Genomic DNA, 25,598 nt, shown 5'->3' with positions numbered 1-25,598 from the left:
CATTATTCTCTGATTAAATGCTTCCTATTATCACATGATATCGATATTCTTATTATCCCCATTTACTGCTGAGAAAAATAGGTTCTGAGAGGGTGGGTGACTTGCCTAAGACCACACAGCCAGCAGGTGGCTGAGACAGGATTCATACGGCTAATTAAGCAGCAGCTCTGGAGCTCAAACGCAATTCTTCTGACCTCAGCCCTGAGTTCCTTCTCTCACACCCCAGGGCCTCGGTCCCTGCCAGTCTGGCTGAAACAACCAATGACCCTCTGGTAGGCCAGGTCCTCTATTCATCGAAGTCTTAGGTAGCTACAACCGCCAGGAGAAGACGCTTCTTCCCCCGCCTTTCCCAGAGAGATCCGGATCCAGTGGAGATGGTAGGCGAGAGGTTGAGTCCGCGGGGCGCCGGGTGCGGCCGCACCTCCTGCGGAGGAGGCTCCAGCACAGCGGCGCGTTCCAGCGGCTGAGCGGGGTGGGTGGGGCCGTCATGCTGGGGTCCCGCCCCCTCCTCCCTCCCTCTCTCCCTACCTCCAGGTCCCCTGTCCCACAGACCCACTGGCAGGCACTGCCGGGCAGGACGATCTCGAGCCGGCTCCCGGCGAAGCACCGCGGAGGAGCTGCCCCGCTCGCGGGGCCCGGGCACGGGCGAGCTGCTGGGACCTTCCCTTCCGCACGGGGCGGCGCAGAGCTGGAGCCTCCGCGGGTGCCCGGGCACGGCGGACCGACGGCCAGCTTCCCCGCGCCCGGCGCCCCGAGGCAGGGGCCGCGGCGACATGGCCGTGCGTGTCGGCCTCCTGCTGCGGGCGCTGCCGCTGCTGCTGTGGGGCGGCCTGGACGTCCAGCACGCCCAGCGCGTAGGCCAGGAGCTGCGCAGGGAGGCTGAGGTACGCGGTGTGTACGGGGCGGGAGGGTCCGCTTGCTGGAGACCCTCCCGAACTTTGCAGTCAGGCCACCCAACCGTCCCATCTGAGCTGACCACCGGCGTGACCCTCCCTTGTCCTCCGCACCCTTCACACTTGCACACAAAGAGCCCAGGGCAGCATTTTTTCCCCTCCTACCCTACCCCCAGATCCCAAACCAGGGCTGGAACCACACAGGCACGTGAGTCGGCATGAATTTCTCAGGACAAGGGGAAGGGGGCAGCAACAAGATGGGACAGATAGGCAAGAACTGAGGGAGAGGGAACCCCCGCACCCCAGTTTGGCGCAGACCCTCTGCCCCACCCCGCCTAGGCCGGGGAGACTTGGCGGTTCATTCATCAGACGCCCGGACCCCTCCCCGAGCGTCAGATGATGCGGAGACTCCCACACTGGTGGCGAGAGGGTACTGCCGGCTGGCCCCGGCCAGCGAGACTCAGGAGGTACCTCTGGCTTCCTGGGCTGGTCCTGCCATTGACCAGCAGGGGCTAGTGAGTGCCCAGTTCAGAACTAGTTCTGTAAAATGGGTAAGAGTAGCATACTCTTAAGAGTTGCTTCTAAGGAGCTTTAAACAGAGCTTCGGGACTGAACTTGAGAAAAGGGGGTGGGCAGGTGGATGTGAACCTTAAAGATTTCCCATTTCATTTTCCGTCTTCGGACTCAGCTGCTTGGTGTAGGTTGCACAAGGGGAACTTTTTGTGAGGTGGGGGTGGGGATGAACTTGGGGCATCTATTTTCTAGATAAAGGTGATTTTAATAATACACCAGTATCATTTCTTTCTTTCCCGAAGAAGTATCTCTGTGTTCTTATCTCTTCTCAAGATTAGAACTGAGGTCTCCACTGTTTTAAGGAGAAGGGCTGCAAATAAGCTTTAAATGACTGAGTCCAGCACTCTGCCCTGAGACTCTTACTCCCCTAAAAGTATCATTCCTGCTCTAAAACTGCCATTTGCAAGCTTCTGGTATCCTCCCACTCCCCTTCCCTAGAAGAGGCAGGCTGAATTTAAGAACCCTGCAGAAAGAGGAGGGCCACCTCTGAACCTCTTCCTTCCACCAGCCAGCTCCTAGCACCACTCTGGAATATTAGGAAAGGACCCTGCTTCGACAGGGGCGTCCTCTCTCCAACTCCTTCATTCCTTCCTCTCCGAAGCACTGGTCTCTTGCTCTGTGCTCTCTGCTTTTGCACATTCAAGAATCACTTTGTTTCTCTGAATTTAGAGTCTTACAACATCAAGTACCGAATCCTCACCGCCCCAGGCTTGTGTACCAAGCCAAGTCTTATTAAGAGTCTCACCCCACCTCCCTTCAAGCCTGGGTCCCAGGCAATCCTTGGCAGGAGAACAGAGACCATATCTCTGCCGCCCATGCCTGTGGTGGCCCCAGATGGAGAGAATTTCATCTTGGGGTGTTTGGCAAATGTAATATCTAACAGATTGAATCTCTTCAGTCTATTTAACATAACTGAGGGAAAGGGATCTTTTACCTTTGAGAACAAAAACTATTTCAAAAGTATAAAGAACTTTAGAAATGTGTAATAGATGTGTTTGTGTCTCTATATGCATATACATATGCAAATTGTGTGTGTATGTTGGTATGTTTCTATGTGTTTCTGTATATGGTCAATTGCACGGGCTGTGTGCAAACAGTATGTAAATTACTTAACCTCTTTAAGCCTCCATTTTCTTCTCTGTATAATGAGGATTAGCAATGCCTATTTTGCAAGAGTGTTGTATGGTTTCATTGAGATAATGTGTGTGAAATGCTCAGCACAGTGCCTCATATGCACAAAGCAGTCTATAAAAGGAAGTTGCTCTCAGTGTTGTTGTTATTGTTTTAGAAGATAGAACTTCAGATTGAAGTCCTGGCTTGGTGACTAGCTCCTCTAAAACAATAACACAGGACAAAATATGTAAGGCAGCTATTTTCAGCCTTTGACAACAGTCAGTTCGGGGCTGTGATTCCTAAGAGATGGCATTGCAGTTACTATGGCTTCATTACAACGTACTTCAAAATGCAGTGAAGGACCACATTTTTTTCTCTTCATAGATACTACAGGTCAGAATTTCAAACAGGGCATATCAAGGCAGCTTGCGTCTGCTCTGCAATGTCTGGGGATGGAATCATCTGAAGGCTCACCTGTCCGGCAGTTGATGCTGGCTATCAGCTGGGCGTCTCAGTTCTTCATGGGCCTATCCACACGGTCTCTGCATGTGGGCTGGTTTGGGCTGCATCCAAACATGGTGGTTGGGTCTCTAGGCTGGGTGTTAAAAGAGAGAGAAGAGAGAGAAAAGGGAGAGAGAAGCGGAAGTTGTATCCTCTTTATGACCTAGACTAGGAAGTTGCATAGCATCACTTCCGTTCTCTTCCACTGGCCGGAATCACAAGCTGCAGGTCAAGGGGAGGGAACATCAACCCCACAATTGGTGGCAGGAGGGCTGAAGTCACATCATCAGAAGAGCATGGCGTTGGGAGATGTTGTGGTCATTTAGGGAAATAGAACCATCCACAGAAGGGAACCTGCACAAAGCAAGCCCCCCTCCAGTCACCCTAGCTCTCTGCTTGGGTACAATGCCCTGACCACAGTGCAGGGAGCCAGACCCTAAGCAAAGCACAGCAGTCCTGCTGAGGTCATAGGCAAAGGTCAGAGTTCAGGAGACAGAAGGAAAGAAATAGTAAAAACAAGCTGTGTGATCTTAAGCTTTACCCTTCCCTTCTCCAGGCTGCAGTTTCCTCCTCTGTAAAGTAAGGGAGTGAAATTTCATAAGTGACTTTGAAGATTCTCTCTAGCACTAACATTCTTTGGCTCTGGTGTGTTTGTATGCCTGTGCCTCTGTGTGTATGTTGTACACATTTCATCTACCTCTGTCCGTGTCTATCTGGGTGTCTCTCTGTGTATCCCTCTTCCCTGTGTGCGTGTGTGGATTTATGTGTTCTCTGTACACACACAAAGTAACAAAATTAAGGGCTTTCCAGAATGGGCTTTGCCTGGGAGGGGACTGACTGCTTACAAAGCTGCATTATGAACAAGTTCATTGTTGCTCACTTAGGAAAGCTAGGGCTGCTCACAACATTAGTGAGTAGGAAAAACCTCCACTGCTGAGTTGCAGGATTGAGAGTTAATGAATGACATCATCACTCTGGCCCCCCTCCCATTCCCAGCCAGGCCCTGTCCTGTTTTTGGGTAACACAGACTGTCCCAAGGGACCTATCTACCCATGCATTACTTGGACTTTCTTTAGAACAACCAGGCAGTGTGTCCAGGACCTGCCTTCTACTCCATGGTCTACGCACATCTGCATGGCTAACCCCCAGTGTGCGGGTGCAACAAGGAGCTGGGTAGTTTGTCTCTCCAGGGAGACGCTGGAGCTTCTGTGGAGTATCCACCCCCAGATGCAGTGTCTGTTTCTCATACCCTAGAGCCATTCATTTGACTTTCTGTGAGTCAGAAACCCAGAAGCCCGGGTGTGGAAGACATTCCCAAGAGCTCAGCTCCGTGACTCATGGGTACAGGGTGAATAGAAACGCAGAAGAGGCTGTGAAGGGTCCCAGAAGACCATGAATTGATGGAGCAGCAGCTGGCAAGCTCATCAGAAAAACCAAGAAATCTAATAAAAGCTGGGTGGTGGAAGCAGGAACAAAGAAGGGAGAGACTGTTGGGTAACTCTCTCTAAACCCAGTCTGAGTTAGGGCTTTATTTTATGCCTTAAACGTAGCCTTACACCTAGCAAAGACCATGGATCCATACAGTATGGTTATTTGGCATTAGAAAAAGATACAAGATGGGGTCTGGGTGGGGACTGGTCAGCTCAAGTTTTCTAACTTCCTTTACTGATGGAAAATGAAAGAAAGGACGAGGATTACAATAAGAGGTATCTAGGTTACACCTTGACAGAACTTTGTGAATATGGGACCAGGGACGAAGAAAGGGAGGAGAAAAGAAAGGGAGTCAGACAGAAGGGAACAGGAGGCCCTTGCCCAAAATAAAGGAAAGGGGCCCAGCTGGTCCCACTGCCCTGAGGCCTTGAGCAGGTTCCAGGAGCCAGAGAGCAAAAGCGACACATCCTGGAAGCAGATGTTCGTCTTTGTGAAGGAACGTACCTGAGTCCTGTTGAATACCTGTGGCTTGCCAGATGGCCTCTTTGGGGTGCAATGGGAAACGTGATCCCAGCCTCTGTTGAAAGCCGGAGTTCCCTGCCTGAGCAGTTTCTTCCTTCTGCTCTGCTCCTGGGCCTGCTTGCAGAGGAGACAGAAGGAATCTAGAAGCACCCCCCAATTTTACCTTTTTTCTTTATATCTGAGGGCCATCTCCCAGCGGAAAGAGCAGCTTGGACTCTGCTCCTTCAGCTTTAAAGCCTCTGAGTCACTTTCTACATGTGAAACAAAACATCCTGGGACAGATGTCAGAGGATTTGGATTCAAGTATGAGATGCTGCACTGCCTTGAGACTTACATTATAGCAACACCTGTCCTGCTTGCGTTCTTGCAAGGTGATTGCAAAGCTCAAAGACAGTGAGATACCCTGAAAAGCTCTACAGTAGCCATGAGCTCACTGTGCTCTTGATTACCAGAAAACATTTTTATTTATAGAGCACACCGGGCACACCACCAGCCGTCATCCCTGCATCTTGACTTGGCTAATGATGCTACAGAGGTAATGAATGATAAACACAATCACACAGAGTCACTACGGAAAGACTAAAATCATGATGAAATGTAATATGAGATGGAATAAATCATAAGGAAAGCAACTTGCTTTCTGCATGAGCTTGCCATTTTGTAATTTTTCAGTTCTTGGTTTCTTTTTTTTTCTGTTGCAATTCTTTGATTTGGAGGATGTCACAACCACTCTGTGGACATGAGACTGCGAGCTGGCACCTCCTAAACTCAGCTGCCAAAGGTCCCTTCGAACAATAAAGCTCTGTTGACCATAAAGGGAAAAATAATGTTTTTAATGGAACAACTATCATAAAGCTTTCCCAAAACATCTTCTTACTGGATTTTCACAGCGCTCCTGTGAGAAACATAAAGCAGTATTCCTACCCCCATTTTATACTCTGGGGCACAGAAAAATCAAGTAAGTTTGCTATAGTTCACACAGCTAATCAGTTGCAGAAGCAAGGCTACAATAATAGAATGAGCTGGAGTTTATCTTAGCTCTAATCCAACCCCCTCATTTTATAGAAGAGGAAACTCAGGCCCAGAGAGGCACAGGACTCGCTTAAGGACACAAAGTTCGCCGCAGCACTAGGAATGAAACTCAAGACTCTCGGCCCAGTGCTCCTGCCCTGCAGAGCTAGTGACTCAGAGTTCTGGGATTCATTTTGCTATACCTCATTGCTAGTCTTGCCCTGCTCAGAAATGGCCAGAAATTCCCATTCCTTCAGGCACTGAATGGGCTGGGCTCCACACACCCTCCCAGGACAAGTCAGGACGAATGAAGGACCAGAAGCCTTGGGATTCTGATTCCTTTCAGCTTTCTGGGTCCGGGGAGAACATGTTCATTTCACCCAGACACCACAGCCACTCCCAGGGCTTCGCAGGAGTGACTCCCCAGAAAGGTGGCCCCGGCCCTGACCAAGTAGATGAGGCAGGTTGGCACAAGCTTTCAGACCTGAGCAGGGTGAGTCACAGGAGGGGCACAGCCCTCCAGCTTCCTCTCCATGCAGCTCCAGCCCTGGGCTCTGTGGGAGAGAGGACAGGTGGAGAACAGGGAAGAGAGAAAACCTGGTGTTTGAACTGTGAGCCTGAGCACGGCCTCTGTGAAAGTGATCCGGGTGGAGCTCAGAGGGTCCCCAGGAGGGCACAGGACAAGCCTCCCAATCCTGCGTCTTCTCCTGGGCTCCCTTTGCCACGCTGTCACCTGCCCCACACCCCTGCTCTCTCTCCCAGACAGACGGGTGTTTCTCCCACCTTCTCAGGGGAAAACTGAGGCACGGCAAATGGGCCGCAGAAGAAGGTTAGAGATGGCAGGAGCAGAAGGCATCTCAACCCTGCCTCCTCCTCACCGGGGGATACCAGTCTGCCTCTGCTCAACAGAACTTCAGGGCACGCAGCACTGACGGCACCAAGGGACCTCTTCTTTGTAATTAAAAATGTTTTAAAATATGTGCATATTAAACAGAAGATAAGTATCAGGGAGTTCTGAAATCCTGGTAATCCCCATTATAACAGTTCAGTGCTTTTATGGAAATATAAAGTGTCGAATTCTTAAAATTTCTTTTTCTCATTCTTTTGGTGTCTCTTGGCTGGTGTCCTGGACACTTGCTCATTCTGCCTCCTGGGAATTCAGCTCTGCCTTGAAATCCACAGGGTCTCAGAGACAAGTCAGCCAAGGACTTCCCCTCTTGTGGACCCCTGAAAAAAGCCTCCACCCCCATCCTGCCCTCCACCCACCTTGCCTGCCAAAGTCCCAGGCAAGGCAGCCCAGCCAGGAAACAGGAGACGCCGCAAGTCAATTTCCCCTCTCCCCTTCCGGCCTCTTCAAGGCTTCAGTTCCAGAACCAGAGCCAACTCCCTGATAAGGGCTGCATGGGTTTGGGGGGAGGGGCACAGGGAGTGCCAGTATATTGGCCAGTGACCCAGTCTCTCCCAAGTCATTCACTCAGCAAACCTGCTTCTAAGGAAATATTAATTATCTGACTTCCTTTAGAAAGTCACTCTGTCCATCCTTGCCTTCTCAAGGGAGAGGGAAGAGTCATGGAAGAGAACCAGGCACCAGGCTGGGGCGAGGCAAGCCTGAGCACCTGAATTGATTACAGAGGTGTAACTGACTCGTTCAAAGCACTTCCCATCTTGTAGATGGGTTGCATTCCTAAAGTCTTGTTAATTTTCCCACTAAGGTAAATCAATTAGATCAACTGTTTATTGAGCATTTACTGTCTACCAGACAACTATGCTAGATGTGCATTGCTTTGTTTAATCCTTCTGAGAATCTTTTGGGGTTGTTCCTGTTCTCACATTGTAGGTGAAGAAATGGAGGCTCAGAGAGGTTGAGTACTTTGTCCCTGGCCACCCAGCAGAGTCATGGATGGGAACAGATTCTTAATTCCAGGCCCATTGGCTATCCCAGGATGTCACATTATTTTGAACCATTAAGGCTTCCAGATTAAGCCCTTCGAATGCCTTTAATCCACAATACATCCCCAAACAGTGTACCTTTGCAAAGGGAAAGAAAACAATAGTGCTGAAATACTAATAAATTAGTGCAGAGAAACAATAAAATGGACTTGGAAAGTGTTTGTCTAGAATAAGGGTTCCTTATGGAAAGTGGCTTTATTGGGAAGAGGATGTGGGGGTCGCTGGAGATGGATATAATGAAATCCACAAAAAGGAGGTGGGATGCTTGCAAACCCTGAGGGGCTTGCGGGTCCTGGCTCTTAGTGTCTAGTTTCATTCCTGGTTTGTGCCTTTTCCTTGAGGCTGCAGCTATGACTGGAGCTGATTTAAGAAATACAGCACAGAAAAGTAAGAGAACAAAAGAAGACAGAAAATTATTTCTGGAAACACAGCAAGGAGGGGTAAAAATGAAGAGAGTGCGTGTTGGTATAAGAATTAAGCAGCGAAGTGACATTTCTTTTACCCATTGATGGGGCTTTATCAGTGAGAAGGGCAAGCAGGGAGCCGAGTGCATCATTTCCCTGAAGGGTAGGACTGGTGATAGGGGTGGACAATGAGTCACACACTTCTCTCCACTGGCCTCCAAGAACTATATCCAGCTAGTCAGTGGGTGGCCTGGAACTGAGTCTAGTTTCTCACTTTGATCCTAAAGACTCTTCAGTAGCTCACAGATCCTTTTGAGACAAGGGGTGAGACTGGGAATGACATATGTGCTGTGGACACTTGGAGACTCAGGGAGTTTCAGGAAAGGATGCCGCACGGTGGGAAAAGCTGATGTTCCTCTCTCCCCCAGTTATTCTTGGAGAAGTACGGATATCTCGATGATCAGGTCCCCAAAGGTCCCACCTCCACGCGATTCCGCAATGCCATCAGGTAGGATGGAGGGGTGTGGAGGACTTGGGGGTGCTGGAGTGCAAAGCTTGGGTCACCTCCTCCCTTCTCCTCAAAGGCTGGTCTCCCATGTGTGTCCAGAGGGTCATGCTCCATTGCTTCCTCCCATGCCCTCAGCATCATGCTGTCTCCAAGGCAGCTCCCCACCCTCACCCCCACCAGTCAGCCTCCCACTGTGGTCCTTTATCTCAATTCCTCCTAACAGGGAGTTCCAGTGGGTGTCCCAGCTGCCCATCAGTGGCGTGCTAGACTCGGCTACCCTGCGCCAGATGACACAGCCCCGCTGCGGAGTAGCAGATACTGACAGCCAGGTGGCCTGGACCCAGAGAGTCAGTGCCCTTTTTGCTGGACGCCGGGCCAAAATGAGGCGTAAGAAACGCTTTGCAGGGCAAGGTGAGCACTGGTACAATCTAGCTAGGTTGGATTTCCCAGCATCCTGAAGCCCCATGGCCAGAAAAACACGTCACGGCCTCAGACTTGGCTCTGTCAGTAACCTCTCTTGCCTAGGGTGGGCGAATAGGACCTCTCAACTCAAGGACCATGTTTGTGAACACAGACATTTAAATCAGAATTATGCCTACACCAATGAATTCTCATTATGCAACTGATTTCCAGAACAGACCTCCTCAAGCCCACTTCATTCCTTGATCAGTGTGCTACATGGGGCAGTCAACATTTTCCTTTATATTTAACTGAAGTCGTTTTCATCAGAATTGATTCTTTTTTCATAAGAATTATTCAACAAAGATGTGATTCATCAATCAGTTTTATGTTTCCATGGCACACTTTCAAATAGCTTTATTGAAATATAGTTCACATAGCATTAAATTTACCCACTGAAAGTGTACAATTCAGTGGTTTTTTAGTATATTCGCAGCATTGTGCAACCATCACCACAATCTAATTCCAGACCATTTTCATCACCCCAAAAAGAAACCCCAGGCCCAGAAAGAAACAATCACTCTCATTCTCCCTCCCCCAGCCCCTGGTAACCGCCAATCAATCTCCTTTCTGTCTCTATGGATTTGCCTATTCTGAACATTTTATGCATGACAGTTTCTGCCATTGTAATTTTCTTTGTGTAGTTTTGGGCTTTTTCTTCCCTTCGCCTCCTGCTCTTTTTCCCTTCTCTGTCCAAATCCTATCTTCCAGGGTCAGATGTTACAGATCTAAGATTTATGACGGAAATTTGACTCTTCTGTCAATTCTTTGTCAATAAGAAATTTTACCGTGTGTAATTTGAACATCTTGTTTGTACTAAGTTTAATTTCCTCTGATTGATTTTCCCAGTTTTCAAAATTTCCTAACAAGAAGGGTTTACTTAGTCAGGTTCTCATCTACAACTAATTTTACTGTGAGCACTTACAGCCTTTGATTTTTTTAAATTGCATTAATAATTTTGCCAAGGAGACCCATTATGAACAGAACAGAAGGCACACTGGTTTTTGCCCTTAGCTAATCCATAAGGAAACTGTGGGCTGTTCCCCTCAGCTGTCAGAGGATGGTTGTTTCCAGGTGTTTGCCAATCCAGTTCCACTGTGTCTACATGTGCAGCCACTCTGGGTCCCCAGTACTGACCGACTGCATTCCTAGTAAAGCATGGAGGCAGTGATGGGGTCCAGACTCTGGGGTCAAGATGTCCCTGGTGCCAACATGTGCTGCATCCCACTGTGTTTCTGGCCAGCAGAGGGGAAGGACAAGGTAGAATGAAGGAACAGTGTGAGCTGGAACAGCATCCCTGGAGCTGGCGCTCCAAGTTCAGCTGTGTGACCCAGGCCATGTCACTTTGCTCTGTTTCCTCATCTGAAACATAGCTTGTTTAGGTTGCCAAGGAGATTGCCCTGATTTCCAAGGGAAGGGCTTGTTGGGAGGATACAGTGGGAAATGGGGCAGCCCCAGATAGTCTCAATAGTGGTGCTCCCAGGCTAGAGTTGGTCTCCCAGAGAATTGGGATGAGGCCTCCCATGCATTCACAGTGGCAGCATCTCATCTTCTCATGCCCCAGGGGAGGGTCTGATGGAGTCCACTTGTCACTATCCAATTTGGTGCAGCCCTTTTAGACAGAAATTCATGCTAAGGCATCTCCCTCCCCATTTCATTGACCCCTGGTCCAGACAGCAGTGGTCTAGGCTAGACAGAGAATGTCCCTCTTGTTCACAACCTGAACCACAGCAGCCTGACTTCCTTTCCCCTCTAGGTGGGAAGACAGTCCCTAGAAAGGAGCTGTGGGCTTGGCAGGCACCGAGCACTTCCTATGGCTTCAGAAAGGAAATGTAATCCCACAGTTAACAAGTGTTGAGCATTTATGATGTACCAAGCATGGCTGTAAATGGATTAACTCATTTAATCCCATAACAACCCTATGAGATGGGGGCCATTATTATCATCATTTTACAGTGGGAAAACTGAGGGGCAAAGAGCTTGGGCAACTTTCCCAGGGCCACACAGCCAGAGAGCGGCCAAGCCTTCTTATCATTGAGAGGATTAGGTGAGTTGCCAGATTCGAAAAACCTCAGCACATGCTTAAGTGCTTGAAAAATGATGTGGGTTTCTAGGCCAGTGACTTTCCATTATGTGGGTGAATGCTGTCCTGATGAAGTGGGCCCCAGGGTTGCCAGATAAGGATGCCCAGTTCAACTTGAATTTCAGATGAACAACACATACTTGTTTGGTTTTCACATCCTCACACTAAAAAACATTGTGTGTTGTTTATCTGAAATTCATATTTAACTAGGCATTCCATATTTTAACTTGCTAAATCCGGCAACCTCATTCCAAGCACTGGGTCCCCTCTGTGTCTGCTGGGCTGATCTGCAATGTCCCCGCTCCCTCACAGAGCTGGGTGGGCCACGGGGGTGTAACTGGGATGGAAAAGGAAGCAGCAGGGATGTTTACTGAGCACCCACCACATGCCAGGCAGCTTCATGCTGCTATTGCATTTGCTATTTCACTTTTATCAGAAGGTAAGACTTACTAGTCCCACTTTGCAAGTCAGGCAGTCAAGGCTTGAAGTGAGACTATAATTCATTACAAGGTTGTAAGTAGAGGAACTGGGATCTCAACCCATAACTCTTCACAGTATCAGTTGCCTGTTGGGAGTCAAGCTTCAGGATCCCCCCAAGCTCTTCCCCATCTCCTTCTCCCTCCCTCTTCCTTTTTGGATTTGCGTGCAAGGGTGTGTGGGGGGGGCAGTGCCAGGTGTTACTGTGACCTAGTGGTCGTCATGGAAACCAGCCTTGCCTGGCCAGGAGTTTGGGATGGGGGCCTGAAATGGCCAGCCTGCTCCAAGGACAAACCTGGAAGAAGACAGGGGAGAGGGCTCAGGCTGCCAGCCAGGTGGTTCCTTCCTCCTCAACAGGCACCTCCACAACCCCCGACCCGGCTCCCCTCCCAGGGAAAATTAGTCACTTTCTCTCAATTCCTGTTCCTATTTGTCCTCCCTCCCCTCCCCATTTCTTGCTCATGGAGTGAGGGGCCTCCCTAGCTGCAGAGGCAGGAGCTGCCTCACACTTTTCTAGAAGCTTAAAGGTGGAGGAGGAGAGGCTGAGAGTTGGTCACACCTAGCAGGGTGGGAAGGGGCCCAGTGCCAGGCTGTCCGATGCCTGGTGAAGACTTACAGTTCAACAAGAAGTGTTATTGGCACATAATAAACCCTCAGGCGGTGCCTCTGGACTCCAGGCCTTCCTCTGCCCTCCTTCTCTCCCTCCCTTCCTCAGAAACCTTCCCTCTTCCCTCCCTGAGGGTTGGTCCCTGGCTGGGAGGGGTTGGGTGGCAGCCAGGCCAAACAGGCCCTGGGAGGCAGCATTGCCTTGAATGGAGCTCGGGCTCCGGGGTGGGAGAAGGGACAGCCCTCCCCCACTTCTACGGGGGGGGGATAGGAGTGGGGAGTGAAAGGGCGCTCAGCTTTCTGCTCTCTGGAGAATTCTGGAGGATTTCAGCTCGTGCAGAGTCCCTGCTTTGACCCAGAGGAGCCATGCTAATTAAGCCTTGAGTCTCAGCAAAAGTGCCTGTTTCTCTGTGTGGTTCAGCAGCAAGCACACCGGGTTTGGCCTTGGGGTTTGGCCTTGGGGCCCGGGCTCGGGGCCCAGCTCCGCTACTCACTCACCCGAGACCCTTCCTTCTGGTCTCAATTTCCCCAAAATAGAGCAGAGAGATGGACCAGGAGATGGCCAGACTTTCATGATGTCACTCCTCCTACCTGGTTCAGGCAAAGAGGTCCCCAGGACGAAAGGGCCGGGGTCTGAACCCCCCACTCCCCCCACCAAGGGGCGGGGGCTGTGTCCTCTGGCCTGGCCTCTGAGCACAGCCAGGCCTGCCCTGCCCACTTTCCACCCACGCTCCAGGGATTTGGGGCCCAGGAGTCCTGCCTCTGATCTGCGAGTCTTCCATTTGGGGTCACAGTCTCAGTCCCTGAGAAAACAGGGCTCAGAAATAGGCCGTGAAAAACTCTGGGATTGGGACCTTTAAGCACCCTGGTCCTGGCTGCATGGTGAGCTGCAGAGGGTCTCAGTGGACCTGGGGCTCAGGCAAGAGGCAGAGGCTCAGGCCTCAGGGAGGAGCTGTAGTTCTGAGCAAAGGAATAGGGACTCTCGAAGTGGAGATGGAAAAATTTCTCTCTCGGTTAGTGACAAAACACACCCTTTGTTCTTATTTGTTTTCACCTCAGAGCCCTGCAGAGTCCCTGAGGAAGTGAGGGGGAGGGCCAGGGGTCAGGGAAGGACCTTGAATAAATGAGTCTTGTGGTCTCTTGTCAGCAGCAGGCCCCCAAGGCACGGGGAAGAGAGGCGGCAGGAGGGTGTGAGGGGTGGAGCGGAGGAAGAGGGGAGAGGGGGCCCTGCCTCTCCTCCACCCCAACACGGGAGGCAGGGTCGGGGATCTGCTGCCAGCAAGAGGCACAGAGTGGTTTTCAAGCTCAACCCAGGCTGTGGGGAAGATGACCCCAGACCAGAGAGTCCTTCTGGTTGGGGACTCTTCCTGGGCAGAGGCTGCATGTCCCCCATTATACTGGGGCCTCCCCAGGCCAAGCCACAGGACTGAGGACTGTGCAGGACAAGGGTAGTTCTGTCAGTCCGAGAGCAGTGTCTCCACAGCCAAACGGGGGGCTTCTCAGGCCAAGGGCTGTGTCTCCTCCATCAGATCAGGGACTTCCTGGGGAAGGGCCTACCTCCCCATCAGAAGCATCTGGGGGACCAGCCCCAGGCTCTGCAACAGGTATGACTGACGCGACCTCTCTGGGTGGCAGGCAACAAGTGGTATAAGCAGCACCTCTCCTACCGCCTGGTAAACTGGCCCCAGCACCTGCCCGAGCCGGCAGTTCGGGGGGCCGTGCGCGCCGCCTTCCAGCTGTGGAGCAACGTCTCGGCGCTGGAGTTCTGGGAGGCTCCGGCCACAGGCCCCGCTGACATCCGCCTCACCTTCTTCCAAGGGGACCACAACGACGGGCTGAGCAACGCCTTCGATGGCCCAGGTGCTAACACAGAGCCTCTTTCCCACACAGCAGGAGGGAAACCCAACTAGGAGAGGCAGTCTGGGGAGGGCAGTGGAGCATTTGCTTCCCCTTTAGCCTTGGCCAAGCTGCAGTTCCCTCCAAAGAACTCTCAGTCTCCCCATCTGCAGAATGGGAGCAGTGGTCCCTGCCCTATTATGTGCCCCATGGCTGAAGGGACAGTCAGATGGTGTTCTGTGTAGAAGGTGCTTTGCAAACTCTAAAGGGTGTTATATTTTTTGCGAAAACCTTCTGGGGTCCTGTCATCCATCCCCTGCCTCTTGACAGACCTGTGCCCTTCTGGCTGTCCAAGAGTGCATGTGCTCCAGACCAAGGCTCAGAAAACATCCAGAGGCTACCACGACCCCAATCCTGCCCTCCTGCCACCTACCACACAGTCACTGCCACAGGGCAGGAGACATTCTCCCCACTCCCTGCCACCTGCTTCACACACCCACAGCCCAGCCAGTTCCCCTGTTTGTCCCCAAACTAAAGGCTTCTGGCTGTAATTTAAACTGCCTCCCTCTGGCTCTGGCCGACACCGACTTTCAGAACCTGAATGTGGGCCAACTGTGCATCTCCTCCCCGCTAAAGAGAAGAAACTTGATCAGAACCCTGCAGGGTGGGGACTTAAGCCCTGTGTAGCCTGAGAACTGGGGTCCCCACCTCCCTTGCACTCTCCGACTTTCCATCAAGCACAACCAGAGCAAAGTCCGCTTCCAAACTCTGCTGCTGGGACCCAGGGTAGACGGAGAAATCCAGGCTTTTCGAGAATTCATGTATAGCACACGCATGTGCTTGCATGTAACTCACTTCACCCATGTTATCTACATGAGGCACTGATAACCATACCCAGTGGTATCTGGTAGCTAAGACAGCACTGGACTGGGAGTCAGCTCTGATTTGGGACAGGTGTTTCGTCTGAAGCTATGTCTTCTTTTGAAACCTGCCTGTCTATCTCCCAGGATTATTGTAAGGGTTAAACAGAAAAGGCTAACATGGCTCAAAACAGCTCGAGGCATATTCAGAATTGGAAGCATATATTCCTTTTACATATGGCCAGCTCTCCACGCCCCCACGAGGCTCCCTTAAATAGCAGCCTCGGACTTTTGTCAGTCCCTGCAGGCCTGGGCTCCAAGAAGGCAACACTGGAAGGACCTTCGATATGCTTCTAGGCCAGCATCATCACAGTGCTGTTTGCTGACCCTGCCCCTGCAGAAAGTAAATTCTGAGCAGCTGGGGGTCCTAGAAACTGCAAAACTGATAAGCTCCATCTGGGGCCCACTACAAGCTTGAGAATCACTGATCCAGCCCAACTCCTCTGCTCACTCCTATTACAAGCAGGGAAGCAGAGACCGGCAGAGGGAAGGCAAGAACGAACGAATGCAAGAATATATGTATTTCTTAATATGCATATACACACCAGCATCCAGATCAAGAAACAACATTGCCAACACTCCAGAAGGTCTCAGTATGCCCCCTTCTGGGGTAACCACTATCCCTATTCCTAGATCTTTTCCAAAATAAGTAGCAGTTATTACAAGGTAGGCACTCTGTATTAACTGTAACATACACACGTCCTTTTTAATCCTCAGAACAATCTTGTAAGGAAGAACCTTCTTATCGTCATTCTCATTTTGCAGATCAGAAACTAAGACACAGAGAGGTTAAGCTATCAGCCCAAGGTCACACAGCTAGTACGAGGTTAAAACCAGGATTGAAAGCCACGCAGTTTGGCTCTCTGCTGTGTGTACACCAAGCTGCCTCTTCGGAGCCCAGACCCCACAGCCTAGTCATCTGTTCATTGCTCCACACTTCAGCTTCTGCCAGACTTAATTAGAGGAAACAGCAGAAAGCAGCCAGAAACACCCGGATGGCATTTGCTCAGGGCCGTTAGGGAGCTGGGGGCGTCGCCGGCGGCGGCTCCCCCTGACGCTCCTCGCCGCCTGCAGGGGGCGCCCTGGCGCACGCCTTCCTGCCCCGCCGCGGCGAAGCGCACTTCGACCGAGACGAGCGCTGGTCCCTGAGCCGCCGCCGCGGGCGCAACCTGTTCGTGGTGCTGGCGCACGAGATCGGCCACACGCTCGGCCTGACCCACTCGGCGGCGCCGCGCGCGCTCATGGCGCCCTACTATAAGAAGCTGGGCCGCGACGCGCTGCTCAGCTGGGACGACGTGCTGGCCGTGCAGGGCCTGTATGGTGAGCCCCCGAGAGCCCCGCCACGGCGCCCACCCCCACCAACTACGCCGCGGGTCCCTCAGGGCTCCGACACCTGCTCTTCAAATACGATCCCCCATCCTCAGCAAAGGGAGCTAGCCTCCCCGTCGCTGGTCCTTCCTGATCCTGAAACTTAAGGCTCCCCTCAAATCTGAAAAACCTCAGGCTCCTACTCTGCTCCACCCCCATGCCTAGCCTCTAGCATCCCACCCAATTCCAGTGTGCTGCCCTCCTTTGCGTCCCGATTCCTGATTCCTGCCCAGCCCCTGCCGCGGCAGTTCCTCGCATGTCAGTGCCCCATCACTCAGACTCGGTCCTCGGTCTCACCCAGACCCCAGAGCCCTCATTCCTGCTCCTAGCTCCAACTGCTCGCCCCGAAACCTGCCCCATCCGTGATGCTGATGCCCACTTTCCTCCCAAGCCTGGGCCTCTGCCTGGCCGTGGACTTAGACAAGGTCTCTCCCAAAATAAACTGGCCGGTGCTGCCGCCCGGAGACTTACCTGGACCCGAGCCAGGCCCGGCTCAGCACAGGGCTGTGTCCGTCAGAGCCCATGGCACGGCGGGCAGGGCCAGGAGCCCTGGGATCAGGTCACCATTCCATTCTGGATTAGCAGTTGCTCTTGGACAAAGCATTTACCCTCTTAGGGTCCTCAGTTTTACCTCCTGGGAAAAAAAAAAAAAGAGTCAATAATTGAGGCCCTGCTTACCTCACAAGACTGTGGTTGGAGTGGGTATGAACATGCTTTGTAGCCTAAGAAACCTACACAAATGTAATAATAACAGCTGCTATCTCGTAAGTGTCTACTCTAGCCAGGCACTTAACACACCCATGAGGTAAGCACCTTTTTATCCACAGATGGAGAAAATGGGGCTCAGAGAGGTTGAATAACTTGTCCAAGGTCACACAGCTAGGAAGTTGCAGACCAGGATTCAGGAGCTGGTGCCAATTCCAAGCTTCCTGGACTCTGCCTCACTCTCATAAGTGAGGTATAGTGGTGTAATTACTGTAACTGCTATAATTATCACAGCCTGGGTCCCCGAACTCTGCCCTCATGCCATCTGCATTGTCCAGGACTCAGGGAAAAGGACCCTCTGCCCTGAATTCTAAATCCTTGTTTGGTTCCCCATTCCAATTTTACCTCAGTAGGTTCCTCTTTACTAGACTCTTTGGTAGGAAAGACTTCTGAGTTTGGTGCTATGGTGAACACCAACAATCAAAGACCACTCTTAACCCTCACCCCTGCTCTCTTCCCTGCCCCTCACATCAGATAGTGAAATGAACCAAGGGGGAGGTCTTGAGCCCTCAGCACATCCCCAACCAGTGTGCATTCTCTCCCACCTCCCTCCTTCCCCATGAAGGGAAGCCCCAGGGGGGCTCAGTGGCCATCCAGCTCCCGGGAAAGCTGTTCACTGACTTTGAGGCCTGGGACCCCCACAGACTCCAGGGAAGGCACCCCGAAACCCGGGGTCCTAAATATTGCCACTCTTCCTTCGATGCCATCACTGTAGGTAAGATGGTCCCATCTAGTGCCTTGCTTCCTTCTTCCCTCCTGCCCCACATCTCCAAGGGTCTCCAGAGCTGGAGTACAAGGTGGGGGCGGTGAGCCAAATTTGTAAAAACCAGAAATCCCAGGTCACAAGCATTCTGCAAGCTGGCATGCCCATGTCAAGCAAAACGTTGCTTTCTCCTGCACTTTCCCTCCTGCCCCACCTGTGCACACGCATCCTCTCTCATCTGTTTGGGAAGCTGGGCTCTAGGAAAGTGTCTTCCTTAGGCAGGAGGCTGATGATCACTCGTCAACTATCTCTTATCTCTGGACAGATGGGCAACAGCAACTGTACATTTTTCAAGGGAGCCACTTCTGGGAGGTATCAGCTGATGGCAACGTCTCCGAGCCCCTCCCACTACAGGAAAGGTGGGCGGGACTGCCCCCCCACATTGAGGCTGCAGCAGTATCACTGGAGGATGGAGACTTCTACTTCTTCAAAGGTAGCTGCCCTGGGGCAGATGAGAAAATTGAAGCCTAGAGAGGGAAGGTGTCCTGTCCAAGGTCAAAAGAGGGGAGGAGTCTCAATTCCAATCTGAACCTGTGGCTCCAGGAACCTCTACTGGGAGATTCCTTTAGTGATGGATTAGGGGGTGTCAAGATTATCCCAGAGAGAGAGTGGGAGGATTTCAGAAAAGAGTTTAGAGGGAAGCAGAGGACAGCTCTGAGCTCTATCATACAGCAGAAGACCGTACCTTACTTGGAATCCTGGCTGTGTGGGGTCGGGCCTGCCACTTAACTCTTGGAACCTGAATTTGTTGAATGGAGAAAAGAATCGTTCAGGTTTGTTGGGGAAGGAGGATTAAAAGAAATGTCTGAGGAATGTGCGGTATATTACATGAGAAAATAGTGTTCATTTCTTGATTCAGCAAATATTGAGTGCTTTCTACAAACTTGGTTGGAGGTTCTGAGATATAGTAGTGACCAAAACAAATCCCTGCCCTCATTGGTAGCAATGGACATGGAGAAAGCCCCTGGCCTTCTCTGTAGTCCATTCTTCAGCCGGGAAGGGGCGTGCTTCCTGCCTTGGCTCGGCAGGTTTTCAGTGCTACCTGCCCTCTGCTGACACCTGCTGGAAGTGGAGGCCACAACAGTCCCTCCTCTGTTTATAACTGATCCATTTTGAGTATCACCAATACTAAGTACCCTGGATTCCAACATGAGGAGGGTAGAGGTATGAGGGGACAGAGATGGGGTAGAGGACCAAAGGGCAAGAGCCACCAGCTCACCCTGGCTTTCCCAATGTCCTACAGGAAGTCGATGCTGGAGGTTCCGGGGCACCAAGCCAGTGTGGGGCTCACCACAGCTGTGCCGGACAGGGGGCCTGCCTCGCCACCCCGATGCAGCCCTCTTCTTCCCTCCTCTGAGCCGCCTCATCCTCTTCAAAGGCCCCCGCTACTATGTGCTGGCCCCAGGGGGACTGCAGGTGGAGCCCTACTACCCCCGAGGCCTGCAGGACTGGGGCAGTGTCCCTAAGGAGGTCAGTGGTGCCCTGCCCAGGCCCAACGGCTCCATCATCTTCTTCAGAGATGATCGCTACTGGTCCCTGGACCAGGCCAAACGTCAGACAACTGCCTCAGGCCGCTGGGCCACAGAGCTGCCCTGGATGGGCTGCTGGCACGCCAACTCAGGGGGCGCCCTGTTCTGAAGATGCCTCCAACCTCTTAGTGGACTGCGGATGCCCTCATGGCCAACTTGTGTCTCCTGCCCCAAGGACAGACCCTGTCTGGAAGCCTCTGGGGCTCCCTGCAGAAGTCCGGGCAGGAAAGTTTGCCTGCGTTTGTTCCCTGGAGAATGTCTTTGTGCTGTCAAGACATTGATCTTTGTGGGATCAATCCAACGAACGAGAAGCCAAAAAGGGTTCCAGCTGCCATGACCCTTTCCCCAAGGACCCTTTCCTCCCCAGTCCTGGGGGATTTTGTTTTTTTCCCTAAAGATGCAATTCCTGTCTGTGGGGCTACAGCATTGGGCAACCAGGAAGGATGCAAAACAACAGAGCGGTTGGGACCACTTTGCAAGACCGTCCCTTGCTCTCAGGACCTCCTTGTCAGTCCATGGAGAAATGTGTCTTATTTAATCAGAGGCCCCACCCCTCAGGAAGCTTAGATGGGTTGGGTACAAGGGTCTCCAATTTCAGGGGCATCAGGACCAGAACAAGAAGGAGACTGAACAAGAAGCAGGCCTGCTGGGCCGTTTTTTGTGGAATAAAGAAATGCCCCAGCTGGTGGGCTTGGAGCAGGGAAGCAGCCTTTCTTGAACTGATTTCCAGTGACAGCAGGTGGGCATGGATGCTGGGGAGGCCACAACTATGTTGTTCCATCTAAGCCAGGACCAGTGAGCTGTGTGAGTAGCTGTAATGGGGAGAGGGTCCCTGCATCTCCTCAAAATCAAAATGTCCCTCCCCCACCTCACTCCCCTGGCCAGATGGAGAACCTTGTGTGGCAGAGAGAGGACAGGGGCCTCTCTGAAGGTCTGCACACTGCAGGGGCTCGGGGCTCTGCAGGCGTGGGGGGGGGGGGTGCTTGGTGCTCACAATGGCCCCATTCTCCTGGCCACACATGAAGCATTCCAGGAGCTCCCGCTGGCCGGCCAAGAATAGCTGGGATTCCTGGAGAAAGACCCAGCTCCCCAGCCTCCCAGTCCTGTCTCAGCGTTTCAGGATCCAGCGTTTCTGGTTCTCTAGTCCTGCCCCCTCCATACCTGCCAGTGCCTCATCTGCACACCGACCTCATCCAGACCCGGCTTCCCCCAGGAGGGGGGCAGGTCCGGCAAGCTTCAGCCCTCAGCTTCCCGCGGGCGTTGGCATTCCTGGCCGGGAGCCTTCCTTTTCTTCTCTGAGCAGTGGGGAGAATGGCCTTTGACTGCCCTTGGCTGCAAATGCTTTGTTCCGCCCTGTCCGAGGGGAGGTGGAGGGAGGAGGCTCTCCTCCCTCCCTTTCCCCTCTGGCTTGAACCCGGGGGAAGGGAAAGGAGGGTCGACCTTTATCACCCTCCCTGAGATCCTCGGCCCCACCTCCATGCACTGGCACTTTGATTAGAGGCTTTATTGAATGTTTTGACGGAAGGGGCAAGTTTCCCAGAAGGGCTGTTTTCTCTTCTCTAGGCGATGCCTCTGCCCCGGGCCAGAAGGACCTGAAATACCCAAGAGATGAGTGTGAGGCTGTGTCAGGGGACGAGGGTCAGGTGGGCGGTGGGCACTGTGTGCTGCCCGGGGGCGGGGGCCCTCGGGGGGGACGCTCCTGGAGGGATGGAGCTCCAGATGATGGGCTCTGCACGAGGTGGGCGCTAATGACAGGTGGGGCTGCCGCATCAGCGGAGGGCCTGCAGGCCTGCGGGATAGAGGCGCTCTGGGAAGACGGCTCTGAGAAGAGGTGGTACCATGGAATGTACTGGAGAGCGCTCAGCGTTGGGGAGAGGGGAGGGTTGCGGGAAGTTTAGGATCAGGGGAGGATGGAGGGCCACAGAAGCTAGGAGTAGGGGGCGCTTAGGGGCCCCGGCCGCCCCGCGCCTCCCGAAGCCCGCGCCTCACCCAGATCCGGGTGCTCCAGGATGCAGTGCGCCACGTAGGCCGGCGGGCTGTGCAGGTTCCTGCACTTCTTGCAGAAAAGGATCTCGCAGCGCGCGCAGCCCCCGCCGCGCGGCCGCCGCCGCGGCGTCTCCAGCACGCACGGCTCCTCCGGGGGGTTCCGCTTCCTGCGGGCGGGGGCCGGGGCGCTCAGTGCACGGCGCCGCCCGCTCCCGTCTGCGGCCCCGTGGCCCGTGCATCCCGCCCACGCCGAGCTGCGCGCCCTCACCTGTCGGCCGGAGCGCCCAGGCCGCCGAGCAGCGCCAAAGGGGCTGAACCAGCCCCAGAAGCTGCCGTCCGCGCGCCGCAGCAGCGCCACCTGCTGGGTGCTGGACTCCTGGCGCAGCGGGCAGTAGGACACCGAGCCCCGCTGGCGGCCCTCGCCGCGCGCCGCCTCCCCGCCCTCCGCCTCGCCCTCCGCCGCGCCTTCCACTGGCAGCCTCTCCTCGTCGTCCTCGTCGTCCTCCTCCTCCTCCTCCGACCCCTCCTCAGCGGCCTCTGCCTCTGCCTCCCCGGCCCGGGGCTCCTCCAGCTCCTTCTTCCACAAGGGGGTCTTGACGCCTGCGGGGTGGGTGGGTCGGGGAAGAGGTCAGTAAAATGTTGGGGTACCCTGACTATTACCCGCAACCCGACCCCCAAAAAAGTCAGGGGCCCCAAGGACCGTGCGTACGAGATGCTCGGGGCCAGCAAGATTTCAAGAGAGGGTTACAGAGTGCAGGATTTCCTTGGCAAAGGAGGGCCTGATTTCCCTGGTTCCTGCACTTTCTAGCTAGTGATCTGAGGCAAGTCCCGTCGTTTCTGTCAAGCTCCGTTTCCCCATCTGTAAAATGGGGGAAAACAGTGCCTATCTCAAGGGTTACTGTAAGGCAGGTAACAGGGTCCTGTCCTGGGCGCGGCGGGAAGCCGTGAACTAGCAGGTGCGATGAGGCTTGCGAGCCTAGAGGTGATAATTCATCACCGCCTTCCTTCTCGTGGGCGGTGCTGGCTGTCAGTAAGCATTAAGTGCCCTGATTGGCATTTTAATAGGTGGTTGTTTATATCTTGTCTTCTTCAAAGTGGGCCTTGCTTTAGGGAAGCCCAGCATCACCTGCGGCTAGGCAGGCAAGCTGGTGGGTATACAGCATCTCTGTACGACTAGAAAAGGGCTTCTCCGATGAGCAAAACAATCAGGAAAAGTGCCCCCTTCTGAGCAGACTAAATAGAAATCTGCCGCCTCCCTCACCCCCACTGACAAACCAATTAGGAAAAGGCTGCCCTAGGAGGGAGCCAACCATGAAAGAGTGTCTATTCCATCTTCCAGGCTTGACCCCAACTGTCAGCTGGACTTCAGCCACCACTGTCCCCCTTGCTGACAGGCGTTCGGGGCACAAACTCTACCATCCCAAGTAGCAGTCCTGGCAGGTGGGAAGTTCCTGGGCTGATATGAAAGTAACCTGGCCTTGGCCAGGAGGTGTCTACCACTCACTCAGCAAACATTGGCCCAGCCCACCGTGTGCCCTTTGGTCTGCTGGATCTGCAGAGCTAGACTTGTAATGAAATGAAAGCGGGAACAGGGCAGGGAAGACAAAACTCCTGGGGTTTGCCCTGAAAAGGTCAAGAAAAATTTCAATTGATCCCTGCCACCCTGTTTAAAGAGGTTGGAGACAAAGGAGAAAGATAATAAGGCTAGAGTTCCAGCCCACGTGTATTGAGCACCAATTGTATGTAATCACCCAGCTAACCGCTTCTTACATCGGGCCCCTTCATCTGCCCCGCCCTCTCAGTATGTGATGAGGTGGGTAATACTGGGGCCTCTGAATTTCATCCAAGACTTGAAATCTTTCAAGAAAAGTTGTTTCAAAGATTCTGCCAGTTTTTGGCATTGCTAAAGGGGGAGAACCAGCATCCACTGCACTTTATTTAGGAAAACACATTAAGGATCCTTCTGGTTGTGAAAGGCCAGGCCTAGAACACAGCTAGAGAGGGGATGATGGGAACATTTGGGCAGGAGGGGGAGTTGGAAAGGAAGGTTGGGACTTTGGGGGCTAGGCTATGGAGTGTAGACTTTGTCCTTCAGCAGTGGGGAGCCACTGAACAGGGATGTGCTCAGAGCCACCTTTAGGATGTTTCCTCTGACAGGAGACAGAGAGAGACCCACTCAGGTCATTACAGTGGTCCAGGCCAGAGAAGACAAAGATCTGAACAGCATCAGGTGAAGATGAGAGAGCAGATTTCAAGAGTATTCAGAGAAGAGGGAGGAGAGGACTTGTACGTGGATGGGTAACTGAGAAAAGGTGGGAATTCTACTCCTGGGGTTGCCAAGGTGATGGGCTTACTGGTCCACCCTGGAGTCCCTGTCCTCCAGCCCCACTCACCGTGTTTATCCATTCTTCCCAAGGCTGTGCTGCCCTCTTCCCCTGGTCAGGCACTGGGATAAGAAGGAGTTACCAGAATCCTTAGAACTTGGTCTGGTCTCTAGGAACTCTGTCGGCTCACAAGGGGGGCGGGGGCTAGAACCTCACCTGTCCATAGAGTTCCACCCCAGAATAACTGCCTTTTCTAGAGCCTCCAGAAGCACCCCAAACCCTGTCTTCTGTCTTGGGAAGGTATTAAAGGGGGCAGAAAGTGACTTTGGGGTCAAATCCCAACTCTACTACATAAATATAAAAGCTCTCTGAACTTTATCATGTTATCTCTCTGACCCTCAATCTCTTTATCTGTAAGTCAGAGATAGCAGTGCAACAACAGGCTTTACCTCGCCCTCGGAAAGCACTTAACCCATTATGTTTATTTACATCACTATTTTTTCTCTCCTTCTCTTTCTGTTCTATCTCTATCCTTCCCCTGCTCCCCATCCCACCTACTTCCAGCTCATTCCTTAGCTCCAAGGAGCAGAGGACATAGTGCCGAGTCCCATAGGAGGCAGGGCTCAGCAAGAGCCAGGTGTAGCTCCTGAACGTTCTGTATGTGTGTACAAGAGCTGCAGCTGGGAGAGGGAATAAAATTATAAAAACTTGGGGAAACTCCTTCTTTTCCTGGCCTGACAGTGGGGTGTGTTGGCAGAGGCAGGAGTCTGCAGAGGGGCAGAGGATGCAAAACCAGATCTGGAGAGTCTCAGCGTGATTATATGCAGTTGCTGGACTCAAGGAGATCCCAGTCTGATAGGGGAACACCATATGGTCCTCCATCCTCCATCCAAGTCTGAAGTGAGGAGATGGGGTCTCTTCCTTCAGGTGTCTCCCAGTTTGGTGGAGGCAGGTTGGTGGGACGTAGAACAAAGAGAGCAGACCAGTCCCCAGGAATCTCCTAGTCACATGGGGGGACCCCTGGCAAGAACTGTAAACAGTCTAAAATTTTACCCTACTTGCAAGCTAGCAAGTTAGCCTGATGTATTTTCATGGTTTCTGCCAAAAAACACGAGACTCCTGGGTCAGAGACAAAGGACTTCATTACTTACAGCACAGTATCATCAGCATGTTTGTATCAGCTCCTCTTGGCCCATTGTCCCATGGGTGCCACAGGGATGGGTGCCAGCGAATATCTGCATATGCAGTGGTTTGGATAATAAGAGGGACCCTGAGCTTAGGGATCCCTAATCTTTTATGGAAGTAAGCAAACCTGCTCTTTGCTCTAAAAAAAAAAAAAAAAAAAAGACACTGTATCTTCCAAGGTTGTTCACTATATCAACGCCCTTGAAAAGTCAGTGCCTCTGCTTGCAAGACATGCAAAACCAGGGAAGACCCATGGACAACTGTCTCCCCAAAACATCCCATTCTCCTTAACATGGACTAAAGAGCTTATAGCCACTGTGGTTCTTGATGGCAAAATTCAAAAGCTCCCTCTGGCTAATTTAAAGAAGAGTAGGCGCTCACAGAATGGCCA

The 25,598-nt window shown here is 52.6% G+C and overlaps 2 protein-coding genes across 3 annotated transcripts; one reads left to right on the top strand and one right to left on the bottom strand.

Moving 5' to 3' along the window:
• The first annotated feature begins 506 nt into the window (after positions 1-506).
• MMP28 (matrix metallopeptidase 28) lies at positions 507-20,416 on the top strand. 2 transcript variants are annotated; one of them, XM_032498248.1, is made up of 8 exons: positions 514-884; positions 8,827-8,906; positions 9,130-9,317; positions 14,167-14,391; positions 16,362-16,607; positions 17,986-18,135; positions 18,449-18,616; positions 19,427-20,416. In XM_032498248.1, the coding sequence occupies exons 1-8, from the start codon at positions 774-776 to the stop codon at positions 19,819-19,821; spliced, it is 1,563 nt and encodes a 520-aa protein (XP_032354139.1). In that variant the 5' UTR covers positions 514-773; the 3' UTR covers positions 19,822-20,416. The 2 variants fall into 2 exon arrangements, with proteins under 2 accessions (XP_032354140.1, XP_032354139.1); XM_032498249.1 differs by lacking the exon at positions 17,986-18,135 and having other exon boundaries at positions 507-884.
• A 784-nt stretch (positions 20,417-21,200) lies between these two features.
• C16H17orf50 (chromosome 16 C17orf50 homolog) lies at positions 21,201-24,104 on the bottom strand. Its single transcript, XM_032498196.1, is given in 6 exon segments — positions 21,201-21,304; positions 21,702-21,865; positions 21,967-22,010; positions 22,012-22,298; positions 22,408-22,557; positions 24,092-24,104. Coding segments are annotated over 6 exon segments (747 nt in total). The 3' UTR covers positions 21,201-21,215.
• Positions 24,105-25,598: the final 1,494 nt, after the last annotated feature.

This window comes from Camelus ferus, chromosome 16, assembly GCF_009834535.1.
Source record: "Camelus ferus isolate YT-003-E chromosome 16, BCGSAC_Cfer_1.0, whole genome shotgun sequence".
In the NCBI taxonomy this organism is placed as follows: Eukaryota; Metazoa; Chordata; class Mammalia; order Artiodactyla; family Camelidae; genus Camelus; species Camelus ferus.
The sequence above is the reverse complement of the archived record's forward strand: the minus strand, read 5'-3'. Positions and strand labels throughout refer to the sequence as shown.

Bases quoted from the DNA above. Each gene is read 5' to 3' on its own strand.
- MMP28 (XM_032498248.1), top strand. From the start codon at position 774: ATGGCCGTGCGTGTCGGCCTCCTGCTGCGGGCGCTGCCGCTGCTGCTG. The intron at 885-8,826 runs GTACGCGGTGTG...TCTCTCCCCCAG, and splicing joins AGCTGCGCAGGGAGGCTGAG to TTATTCTTGGAGAAGTACGG. The intron at 18,617-19,426 runs GTAGCTGCCCTG...AATGTCCTACAG, and splicing joins AGACTTCTACTTCTTCAAAG to GAAGTCGATGCTGGAGGTTC.